Here is a 12929-nt window from a genome sequence, read left to right as displayed (position 1 = left end):
TGCTAACGCGGGAAATGGCGTATAGTTTGAAAGAAGATATATATATATATATATATATATATATATATATATATATATATATATATATATATATATATATATATATATATATAAATGTATATGTATATTTAATAACTGGAGGTGTAAGTAACGGAGATTCAGCCTTTGTCCGGACACAGATATTGACAAATTCTGTGGAGTATCGGGAGCCGGGAGATTACAGGCTATGTTGGGCCAGCGTGTCCGTCTCCTCGTGTCCTTCAGCCTCAGCATGAGGGTAACCTATTAGAATGTGGCAGTGAAGGAGTTCAAGTGGAGTGTCATCAGACGCTGCTTGATTTAACAGGAGAGGCAGGTGACTGTGATTCGTATCGCTTGGAGAGCTGATTCTAGAGTCACAGATCCCAGTGTCTTGACAATGAGAGTTAATTAGGAAGACCAGAGCGTGGTGAATGGCTGCCAGCTGGCCGTGTGTAGCGCTGCTCCAGTCTGGGAGACAATGGAGCCACGTTTCAAGGGGATCCGTGTCTGTAGCGTAGCCTGGGAATGCACACGACCAGGAGGTCCATCAGGTTGTGGTGGTTTGTGTAATCTCTCCACCACGAGCTGCCTCTGTGGCTACACGGGAAGACCCCTGGATATAGGAGAATAGATAACATTAGGAGATGTTTGTAGCTAATAAGTAGGGTGTTAGGGGAGAAGTGTAGGTTCCCTCTTGCTCTCGTTCCATAATTGTTTGGTGCAGAATGTATCGTCCTGTATGTGATGAAAGATTTTGGATGAAGACAGGAGCAAAGTTGAGACGTCTGATGCATTGTATGTCAAAAGTGGTGGCTGATGATTTGATTGTATCAACAATGGGTGTTATTTCGAATTCAGTCTCCATGATTACAACCTATGTTGACACAGAACAGCCAAGTATGATTGTAAGTGCAACAGTCTGGAGCAGTTCAACGGGCCTTAGGTACTCCTCACGAAGAGGGGCAAGGCCTTGGCAATGACAGCCTCTCACTACTCGTATGTAGGTAATGTACAGTGTTCGGGCAGGAGGTAGAGAGGAACCCTTGTGTCCGTTTACAAGGACAGAGAGCTGGCGGAGCCTCATTCGCAGAGAAAGTCAATAAAGTGCTTCAAGCAGGAGTGTGATTCCAGAGGTATGCATGACAGCTGGAACCCCCCCCCCAGGTTGCGTTAGTGGGTGGGTGACGGAGTGATATCCTCAGCAATACGTGTGTCAGGTGGGCCCTGGACGTGGGACAAAGGATTCGACTTTACGCAGAGGAGTTAAGGAGTTCACAGTCCAGGGTTGACGTGTGAAACAACGAAAGTAGTTCTTGTAGTCGACTGTAGTTTGTGTTTAGGGTCCTGCTGCTGTGACCGGTTTGTTCTTCTTGTAGGAACCTGGTCTATGTAACGCTTGTAGGTTTCTTGTTGATGTGACCAGTTGGGTGTACAGTGTTTGTCGCAGGGTTTGCAGTGATCCATCTGTGATGTAGGGTACATATGTTTACGTGTGTTTCGTCGGTTGTCGGAGAGCCTCTTGTGTGGTGTTGGTTGATGTACTGCGTAACAGAACTCTGCTATGATGGCCACCATCAGAGGCAAGGGAAGGTAGCAGTTGAGTCATGAAGTTGGTGTTAGTGAGGCCACATATGATAACATGATCCAGTGTCTCGCCTCGCCACCGAGTAGGGCCGGGTTGGGTGCAGACATCCAGCCAGTAAGATTCCACAAGTTTGGAAGTTGGTAACAGTTGGGGTTGGGTCCTGTAGGGGTGCCCAGCCTGGGGTGCTTGGCATTAAAGTCTCCAAAGTACATGATGCTCATACCTACAGGATGTGGTGATCGGTTAGTTGCAAGGTGTTGGGATTTAGTATGTACGTTGCAGATATGTGTAATACCTCCATCCAGCTTAAGGGAGGAATGCTGCATGAGCTGTGTGTCATGTCTCTGAACCTCCTACGAAACGATAGGGGATGGACGACTAGACGATAGATTTTCGGTTTATTGTAGGCTGTATACCAGGGTGTGTCAGGGTTACTTCCTTTCGCCAGGTTAAACATGACATGCAGCTGAGGTAAGATGGTGTCTACATTGTGGAAGATGGCGTGCCGGGCGGGGCCTTTCCGAGGTGGTGTAGGGTAGCGGATCCGGGGATGAGGGACACTCAGAGGGAACGACGTTGTATCCCGCAGCCACAACGGGGTCTTGTTGCTGGTCCAGCCCCGAGCAGGCCACCCGAAACCATTATCCGAGGACGATCAGGGCCGGGTGATCACGTGAATAGCCCTTAGGCTGCTCTTTCTTGGGTAGATTCATCTTTCTGTAAATCTTTGCCCTTAGTGAGCCTTGGTCTTCGCTAGAGCATTATTTTCCATAGTCAGCATCAATTTCTAAGACACGTTTGGTAGATTTGTTTAAACCCTCGGAACTAGCGCCCCCTGGCATTGGCAGAACTAGCGGGCACAGGGTGGACACCACGACTCCAGCAACTGTCTGTAAATCTGTCTTTCTTTTCTTCACTTTAGTTATTGCTACGTCTTTGGACAATTCATCCATCTTGATAGTCTGAATCAAAATGAAGCACGTCTCAATTTGTTTAGGAGTTGCCTAAACTTGTACAGTGGTATACTAGTCCTCAACGTGTACACGGATGTACAAATAGTACTGAATTGTTCAGTGTCAATGTAACTCAGCTTGTATAAGGTTGAGGACTTACAGTACTGGATCACTCATACAGGGTTGTAGGGAGAGCTGTAGTCACCTTATACAGAAGCTGAATGGTAACTAGTGCGACTGTAGTGGTAGCCACAGGGATGGCCACTACAGTGAGGGAGGGACGAGCTACTGGTTGCCTCTTGTGGCCCGGGTGTGACCACACGACCCACCATCAGGCTGCGTGGACGTCCTCGGGGCGTAAGAGGCTGCCCCTGTGGTCAGCCACGCCACAGGCCGAGGGTGTGGAATGACGAGGGTGGCAGGAGGAGCTACACCTTGTGGGACGTCCTGAAGGTATTTTGTAAGCCAATGTGAGTCCTTCTTAGTGTAACACTTTTTTTTTTTGTTTATTTGCAGGCAGGATGACGTGGCCACAATGACCGGAGCCGACCTGAATTCCGTTGTTGTTGGTCTCCGTCCTGCCAACAACAATAACAACAACAATAACAACAACAACAATAACAACAACACCAACAAGAAGGTGGGTAGCCAGCAGGAGCCGGGGCGAGCCTGCCAGTGTCCACTCTCAGTCCGCCACGACCCCGCCCCCGATGACGCCGCCCTCTGGCGCGACAAGCGGGCCATCGGTGAGTACTGACCCCTCATGTGCTTGTCTACCCCTGGCCACTGCCACGGGGAATCACCATCAGAAAACAGCAGTATGGACGAGGGGGCCGACCTGGTGGCGGGCGACGCCCAGGACGCTCGCCTGTAAAACTGTTTGGGGTCTCAGATTGCAGAGTTGCAGGGTTGGGAGGAAGGGGGTTTCTGTCTGCCAGGCGGGGGAGCTGGTGACGGGACTGGCTGGGCGGTATAGACTTATTTCCCACCTCCATGTAGCGCTCAGTATCAGCAGTGTGTACAGGACAGAATCCTTGTTGTTAAGTGACGTTGTGTTGTCTGTACCTGGCGGACACCTTCCTGGCTTGGGGTCAAGAAGTCAACTTGATCCTCGAGTTCCATGGACACGTCGAAGCTTTGGAACTCTCGATCTCCTCATGTCTTTTTTCCGACTAACTATGGTCAGACACGTTTTGAAAGACAGGCTTTTCACTTTCTCCAAATTTCGTAAATACTTTCCCTTGTCTTTTCTTTTTCCCTTTCATAATTCTCCCTATATTACAATTAAGGCCCGGCCTTGATATGGATCTCTGTCCTTGACTGGAACCTTCAGTATATATATATATATATATATATATATATATATAAAGGAAAGGATCACAATTTTGCGCGTGATCAAATGGCGTCCTGGCTACGTCTCATCGTTGTATATCAGCTGACTCGGCTACTGACACACACAGCGTCCAGTCCTTGTTTTAGATAAGAATAATGATAAGGATTCTACTACTATTAATAATGATAATAATGATATTGATAATGATATGTTTGTTGATATGAATCATCAGAACCCACGACAGCATCAGGTGGGCTCACGTGGGATAACGTACCTGTCCACTGGGGTGGGTGGGACTGGGATTGAACCTGGGATGGTCGGGTCGATCTGTCCCACACCCGACGCTGATCCTGATTTACCGGAGGTTACCATGCAATGGCCACTGCCCGGACGACCTCGTTCCTGCTACCAAACAACCTGGTTAGGTTAGCACGGGCGGGTAGTTATCTACGTCAGTGTATCTGTGGTTCCTTGATGTTACGGTGACCTCGTGATGTTACGAGTGACCTCGTGACGTTACAAGTGACTCGTCATGTCACAGTGACCTCAATGTATCGATGGCCTTAGCGTGTCACAGTGACCTCAGTAAATTGTAATATCTCTGTCCTTAATACACTCATCATTCATTACCAGTACATTGTATGAAATACTTATGAATACTCATCATTCATTACCAGTACGTTACATCAAGTACTCATGAATACTCATCATTCATTACCAGTACATTGTATGAAGTACTCATGAATACTCATCATTCATTACCAGTACATTGTATGAAATACTTATGAATACTCATCATTCATTACCAGTACGTTACATCAAGTACTCATGAATACTCATCATTCATTACCAGTACATTGTATGAAATACTTATGAATACTCATCATTCATTACCAGTACATTGTATGAAATACTTATGAATACTCATCATTCATTACCAGTACGTTACATCAAGTACTCATGAATACTCATCATTCATTACCAGTACATTGTATGAAGTACTCATGAATACTCATAATCCATTACAAGTACATTGTATGAAGTACTCATGAATACTCATCATTCATTACCAGTACGTTACATCAAGTACTCATGAAGTTAATGAGTCAAAGCCTCTTGAGTTGCTAGACGTTTAGCAGGTGTTCTTGTGGGGTTGTTGGAGTGGTATAACGGAGAGAGGGGCACGGGAACACTTTATACAACGACAACAACTACGGCAGCGACTCGAACAACAACGACAACAATAACAACAACAACGGCAACGAGTCGAACAACAACGACAACAACAATAGCGACGACAACGACAATAGCGACGACAACAGCAACAACAACGACAACAACAATAGCGACGACAACAGCAACAACAACGACAACAACAATAGCGACGACAACAGCAACAACGACTCGAACAACGACAGCAACAGTAGTGACAACAACTACAACAACGGCAACGACTCGAACAACAACGACAACAACAATAGCGACGACAACAGCAACAACGACTCGAACAACGGCAGCAACAGTAGTGACAACAACTACAACAACGGCAACGACTCGAACAACAACGACAACAACAATAGCGACGACAACAGCTACAACAACAACGGCAACGACTCGAACAACAGCGACAACAACAGTAGCGACGACAACAACAACAACGACAACGGCAACGACTCGAACAACAACGACAACAACAATAGCGACAACAACGGCCACGACTCGAACAACGACTGCAACAATAGTGACCAGCAACAACAACAACAAGAACGACAGCAACAATAGCGACAACAACAGCAACAGCAACGACAAAAAGAACGACAACTACAACACAATAACAACAACGTCGTCAACAAGAACGACAACTACAACGACAATAACAACAACGTCATCAACAAGAACAACAACAATAGCGACAACAACGACATGAACGACAACTACAACAGCAACGACGGCAACAACAACGTCATGAACAAGAACGACAACAACAACGTCAACAAAAACAACAACAACGACAACAACAGTAGCGACAACATGAACGACAACAACAAGAACGACAACAACAACAGCGACAACATGAACGACAACAACAACAGCGACAACAACATGAACGACAACAACACAGCGACAACAACATGAACAACAACGACAACAACAACAGCGACAACAACATGAACGACAACAACAACAGTGCTTCATTGGTTAAGGTCCATGATAGCCCAGGGGCAGTGAGGTAATGTAGGTGCAGGATTATAATGGGAGAGGAGAGGTCAGTTGTGGCAGGTGGAGAAATGAGATGGTCTTGGCACTGGAGCCTCGAGGCTGGTGACGGTGGGCGGCAGAGATGAGGCACCACAAGGAAACCTGCCAGGAAGATGAAACGTCGGAGTCAGTTTGGGACGTCTCCTGACGGTAGAGGTGGCCTAAGGGCGGCTTGAGTCTGGGTGTCACACGGCCAAGACGTCAGGTACTGTGTGGTACACTATAGCGAGCCATCTGCCTTCCTGCGCTCATGCCCTGGGTATACAAGAGGCAGGAAGGTCAGGTCAGAAGGCGGTTTGGGAAGTGACGCAATTCCCAAAGGGAACTGGGGACGTCGCAGTCGAGTATCGTAAGCTCTGACCTCTCTCTCATCATGCTGTTAGACTGAGATTACGTCTGGAAGAGCGGCTCAACTCGTGGAAAAAGTCAGGTCATCTATTTAATTACATGATTGCAGAGGCAGAATTTGACCTGCCACTGCCGAAGCTCGTGTATGGATGTCGGGGTGATACCGCAAGTGCGGCTGTGGGCTGGGGGCGCCACCAGACTCACTCCTCTTGGGATGATCATGTCAGGTACCCTAGTGATGACCCGCCACCGGGTCAAGGCGTCGTCAGGAAGGTGACGCTTTGTGGAGCGACGGTGGGTAAAGGAGGCCGGACCCTCGTGGTGATGGAGCCCAGACCCTCGTGGTGATGGAGCCCAGACCCTCGTGGTGAGGGAGCCCAGACCCTCGTGGTGATGGAGCCCAGACCCTCGTGGTGAGGGAGCCCAGACCCTCGTGGTAAGGGAGCCCAGATCCTCGTGTTAAGGGAGCCCAGATCCTCGTGGTAAGGGAGCCCAGACCCTCGTGTTAAGGGAGCCCAGACCCTCGTGTTAAGGGAGCCCAGACCCTCTGTAACTGCGTTAAAGACAACAAAGCCTCACTAGGATAAGACGGTCCACTAACACGGCGCGGCGAGCCAGCAATTACTGGGCTTGAGGATCGGCGGAGTGGTTCTGGGATGTGAGCAGGACGGTTGATCACCAGACCTGATCCTGATTACGGCCAGATAAGGCGTCCTACACTTTATTGGTGTCGACTTTGCTCGGTGTCTTGTTATCTGTTGTCGCTGGCCAACCTTGTCTCTGTGTGCATCAGGATGTTTGCGGTGGAGAATAATATTGGCGAGTTTTTATTGGTAAAGACTTGACTTTCAGTAAGGCTGGAGGACGTGGGAAAGGTAGCCCTTACTCTGCTGTGGTAAGGCTGGAGGACATGGGAAGGGTTGCACTTACTCTGCTGTGGTAAGGCTGGAGGACATGGGAAGGGTTGCCCTTACTCTGCTGTGGTAAGGCTGGGGGACATGGGAAGGGTTGCCCTTACTCTGCTGTGGTAAGGCTGGAGGACGTGAGAAGGGTAGCCCTTACTCTGCTGTGGTAAGGCTGGAGGACATGGGAAGGGTTGCCCTTACTCTGCTGTGGTAAGGCTGGGGGACATGGGAAGGGTTGCCCTTACTCTGCTGTGGTAAGGCTGGAGGACGTGAGAAGGGTAGCCCTTACTCTGCTGTGGTAAGGCTGGAGGACATGGGAAGGGTTGCACTTATTCTTCTGTGGTAAGGCTGGAGGACGTGGGAAGGGTTGCCCTTACTCTGCTGTGGTAAGGCTGGAGGACATGGGAAGGGTTGCCCTTACTCTGCTGTGGTAAGGCTGGGGGACATGGGAAGGGTTGCCCTTACTCTGCTGTGGTAAGGCTGGAGGACGTGAGAAGGGTAGCCCTTACTCTGCTGTGGTAAGGCTGGAGGACATGGGAAGGGTTGCACTTATTCTTCTGTGGTAAGGCTGGAGGACGTGGGAAGGGTTGCCCTTACTCTGCTGTGGTAAGGCTGGGGGACATGGGAAGGGTAGCCCTTACTCTGCTGTGGTAAGGCTGGAGGACATGGGAAGGGTTGCACTTATTCTTCTGTGGTAAGGCTGGAGGACGTGAGAAGGGTAGCCCTTACTCTGCTGTGGTAAGGCTGGAGGACATGGGAAGGGTTGCACTTATTCTGCTGTGGTAAGGCTGGAGGACGTGGGAAGGGCAGCCCTTACTCTGCTGTGGTAAGGCTGGAGGACGTGGGAAGGGTTGCCCTTACTCTGCTGTGGTAAGGCTGGGGGACATGGGAAGGGTAGCCCTTACTCTGCTGTGGTAAGGCTGGAGGACATGGGAAGGGTAGCCCTTACTCTGCTGTGGTAAGGCTGGAGGACGTGGGAAGGGTAGCCCTTACTCTGGTGTGGTAAGGCTGGAGGACATGGGAAGGGCAGCCCTTACTCTGGTGTGGTAAGGCTGGAGGACGTGGGAAGGGTAGCCCTTACTCTGCTGTGGTAAGGCTGGGGGACATGGGAAGGGTAGCCCTTACTCTGCTGTGGTAAGGCTGGGGGACATGGGAAGGGTAGCCCTTACTCTGCTGTGGTAAGGCTGGAGGACGCGAAAGCTACATCTTGCTCCGTCGCTTGTAGCACCAGGAACGGTGCATATCGGGTTGTGGAACTCTCCCTTGCTTTCATTTCCGGTGGCAGTCACTGCATCTTCAGCCACACCTTCATAGGAAGAGAGTGTGTGGGTGTGGCCTCTACTGACGAATATTTATGGTCCTGAACCAAAATCCTTTCCAGTAGCTAATGTAATTCAACCTATCCTCCGCTCTTCCAACCAGGTCTGTCTATAGCAAGTCTCCTACTAACAAAGCCGAATGATTATATTTCAAAGCAAGTCGCAGGGGTTAATCATCTTCATCCTTTTGAGGCAGAGGTTTCTGCTCGTTCATCATCCTCATCATGCATTCTGAACCTGTTACGTGAAGGAATCTACGTCGTGCTTCACAGCATCTCAGTAATACTGAAGAGAGGTTAATGCGTTAATGTAGAGAGATTCACTTAACATCAGGCCATAAGAATACCAGATAGCTCTGTTTGGAGTGTGGATGCCCAGTTATTGACCCCGAGTCCAAGATAATTGTAAGAACCATCAGTTATTGTCACAACCATAGCACAACCTGCTGCACCAGTACTCAGTTGAAGGGAACCATCTGTATGTATAATTATCTCAGAGATTTTCTTCAGTTAAGAATACATTTGGACGAGTTACGTGTTATCGAGTGTTATATGAGAGATGGAGAGAGAGAGAGAGAGAGAGAGAGAGAGAGAGAGAGAGAGAGAGAGAGAGAGAGAGAGTGTGTGTGTGTGTGTGTGTGTGTGTGTGTGTGTGTGTGTGTGGAGTGCGTGCCAGCAGCTTACGTGTATGTAAGGTAGAGAGAAAAGACGGCGAGGTGGGCCAGGTAAGAGAACATGACAGCAGCTGCAAATACAGGCTCACTGCGTCGCAGTCATTAATCCTCTCGAAACCTGGGCGGCAGTACCACTACCTGGTCGCTGGTTGCCTGCCACCCGCCACCCCCTAAAGAGAGAGAGAGAGAGAGAGAGAGAGAGAGAGAGAGAGAGAGAGAGAGAGAGAGAGAGAGAGAGAGGAGTGATGGGGACAAAAACAGTATTTCATTGAATGAAAAACATTTACAAAAAGATAAGCAGAATATAAAGTTGATATGAAAAAAATTCGGACACTCTGACTCCTGCTCCCCTTGGCATATCAGTCCTCTGTATATGAGACATTCTTGAGTGCAGTATGACCTGACCTTGACACCTGCCCTTGTCGGGGGGTCACACAGCGGCTGGTTAGCCCCGGAGCCTCGACGTTTTAAGTCTCTCTTCACCAAGCACGTTCCCCCGCTGCTCAAGCCCAACCACAAGTCCACATGATCGACGAAGTATTTGATTTCCAAGGAGACAGTCATGCAGAGTGTGACAAGGGGGAACTTCAGCACTCGGTCTTCCCAGCGCCGTCGGTCGTCCCAGCTGAGTCATGACCCAGCGCCGTCGGTCGTCCCAGCTGAGTCATGACCCAGCACCGTCGGTCGTCCCAGCTGAGTCATGACCCAGCACCGTCAGTCGTCCTTGCTGAGTCATGACCCAGCACCGTCGGTCGTCCCAGCTGAGTCATGACCCAGCACCGTCGGTCGTCCCAGCTGAGTCATGACCCAGCACCGTCAGTCGTCCTTGCTGAGGCCATGACCCAGCACCGTCAGTCGTCCTTGCTGAGGCCATGACCCAGCACCGTCGGTCGTCCCAGCTGAGTCATGACCCAGCACCGTCAGTCGTCCTTGCTGAGGCCATGACCCAGCACCGTCAGTCGTCCCAGCTGAGTCATGACCCAGCACCGTCGGTCGTCCCAGCTGAGTCATGACCCAGCACCGTCAGTCGTCCCAGCTGAGTCATGACCCAGCACCGTCAGTCGTCCCAGCTGAGTCATGACCCAGCACCGTTGGTCGTCCCAGCTGAGTCATGACCCAGCACCGTTGGTCGTCCTTGCTGAGTCATGACCCAGCACCGTCGGTCGTCCCAGCTGAGTCATGACCCAGCACCGTCAGTCGTCCTTGCTGAGGCCATGACCCAGTTGGAGGGTCAGTGTCCACGGTGAGCCCACGTGGACACATACACATACCGGTGTGAGCAGCTGACCAGCTGGCCACTAGGCTGCTATGGCCTCACGTGGTTGGTTGGTGCTTAGGATAATTCTGAGACCACATACACTCTCGCTCTCCGTTATGGCCGTTAGGTAACGTTCTCTGTCATTCATTCCTCCAGCACTTGCGGGTGATCATACATGAATGGTGACTTTCCTTGACAGATATTACACCGGTCGACATGATGACGCTCGGTGTTCTGTGACGTACAACAAATATACAGCGAGAAAGTAAAGGAAGATCTTACGAAGAGCCGTATGGCAACACCATAACGGTCCGCAAGCCTGGGAGACAGCTGAGTGAAAGGTAATTCCAGGACTCATAACCTGGGATATGTATGTGCGTTACTGGATGATTCCGTACTTGGGATAAATAGTTAAAGAAAATGGTCCTCACGTACATGGTTACTGCCGAGACTCCGCGAATTGTAATTTGTGGTTTTTGTCATTGTTATTATAAATGGAAATGTCGTTCACTCGTTCATTGTGCTTGGGACACATTAAGTCAACCGTCATTTTATGCATGCCACACAGGAGGCTGTTGGAGAACACAGAAGAGCCAGTCAAGAAATACTTCTTACACCCGTGCCGAGGCATTTACTAATTTCTGTCTCTCTCTCTGTCTCTCTCTCTCCTCTCTCTCTCTCTCTCTCCTCTCTCTCTCTCTCTCTCTCTCTCTCTCTCTCTCTCTCTCTCTCTCTCTCTCTCTCTCTCTCTCTCGGCCATTTTTCATTTTCATTTTTCTCCTGCAGGTTCCTTCATTTTGACTTATTATAACCATGTCTATTACTTGTCTCTCAGTATCTGTGATATGATTAACAGAAATGAAGCTAATATCGTTCCCTTATGTTACTCCCAAGGGAATATCCTCATCTTCCAACATGGTTCTGTTTGCCATCCCTGGCTTTACTGTTAAGTTCAAGACTCTCTGATCTGTTTTGTCGCACGTTGACTCTCATCCTTTCTTTTGCTTTCTTGGCCTTGAACTCGCATCCTTCCAGGGCTGCTGGGACTGCTGTACCCTCAGGCATGCCAGTCTTTGCCGTTGGAGACAAGACTTCTTCCCCATGTTTCTTCATGCACCCTGCAGGGTCTTGGCTCCCTCTCCCTCCATGTGACTCACTTCGGTCTTCCCCATTCAAACGTACATTCAGGCAAGCCTGTCTCGTCCCCGTACTGCACCTAATTGCCTTACTTGTCTTTACATTTTCTCTTAACTTTCTCCTTTCACACACTTTTCCAAAAATTTGTCAACAGTTTTTGAAGCATTTCCTTCTGTCCCCCTTGCCTTATATGTTTTCTTCTAGTCCTCCACCATGTCTGCTTGGGCCATACTCACAGTGAATAGCCTGATTAACTAATCAACAGCAACTTCACCCCTTTCATGAGAGACTCCATTGCAGTCCCATCCACAATTACAGCATTGCCTCGCCAATACCTCCTCTCTCTTCACCACCTACTTGGACTCTTTCACTCAGCTTGCCATTATGCCTTACACATGCCACATCCGTCACCCTATCGTCCAACGCATTCACCGGTGGTTCATAATATTCGCTGCACCTCATTTTCACCTTCTCTTTACTTGTTACCAAATCCTCATCTGCTCATTGTTGCTCCCATGTATTCTTTTGTTTTCGCCGCACTGTTTACCTCCTTACAGATTATTTTCTTATGCTCTCTTAACTTCATCGATACTCTCTTTCTCTCTCTGCCTCTCATGTGTCCTCATCTTCAGCTCTCCTGCCTTTCTCTGGACTTCGTACCGCTTTCTCTTATAGGCCTCTCTATCGCACACACTTCTTCCCTTCAGATACTGTCTGTCTATACACCTCTTTTGTCTCTTTCGCTAGAAAGTTAATTTCCCCTTCCCACCACTCAGGCCTTATTCTCATGTCCACATTCCATCTTCCACATGCTACTCACTTCCCCTGCACCCGTATGCGCTGCTTCCCTAAAGTCCCTCAAGCCTTCCAGTCACCTTGTTTCATTTACTCTCATCATATTTCATTTACTGTCTTCAGTGAATCTTCCTTGGTATATCTGCCCACAGGCTTGTTTTCCAAGCTCACTGAGTCACTGTCACCATTTCTTTCGCACATGTCATCTGCTTTTTTCTGAAGACCACTACAGAGTTTCCAATTCGCCACCACCAAAACATGATCAGACATCCCACCTGTCGCCGCTCTCAGAACGTTCACATCCAACGTATCCTTTTGCACGCTTGTCAACCGTAGCAAATAA

At 49.1% G+C, this 12929-nt stretch overlaps 1 protein-coding gene across 3 annotated transcripts in view; it reads left to right on the top strand.

The window, feature by feature from the left end:
• The window catches only part of vari (MAGUK p55 subfamily member vari), a 408236-nt gene that overhangs the window by 16510 nt on the left and 378797 nt on the right, over positions 1 to 12929 (top strand). For all 3 annotated transcript variants that reach the window (XM_071683758.1, XM_071683757.1, XM_071683756.1), the window contains one exon: positions 3076 to 3305. In XM_071683758.1, the coding sequence (XP_071539859.1) occupies positions 3095 to 3305 (211 nt within the window). In that variant the 5' untranslated portion in view covers positions 3076 to 3094. The remainder of the gene's footprint in view (positions 1 to 3075; positions 3306 to 12929) is intronic.

Source organism: Panulirus ornatus, chromosome 37 (assembly GCF_036320965.1).
Source record: "Panulirus ornatus isolate Po-2019 chromosome 37, ASM3632096v1, whole genome shotgun sequence".
In the NCBI taxonomy this organism is placed as follows: Eukaryota; Metazoa; Arthropoda; class Malacostraca; order Decapoda; family Palinuridae; genus Panulirus; species Panulirus ornatus.
The sequence above is the reverse complement of the archived record's forward strand: the minus strand, read 5'-3'. Positions and strand labels throughout refer to the sequence as shown.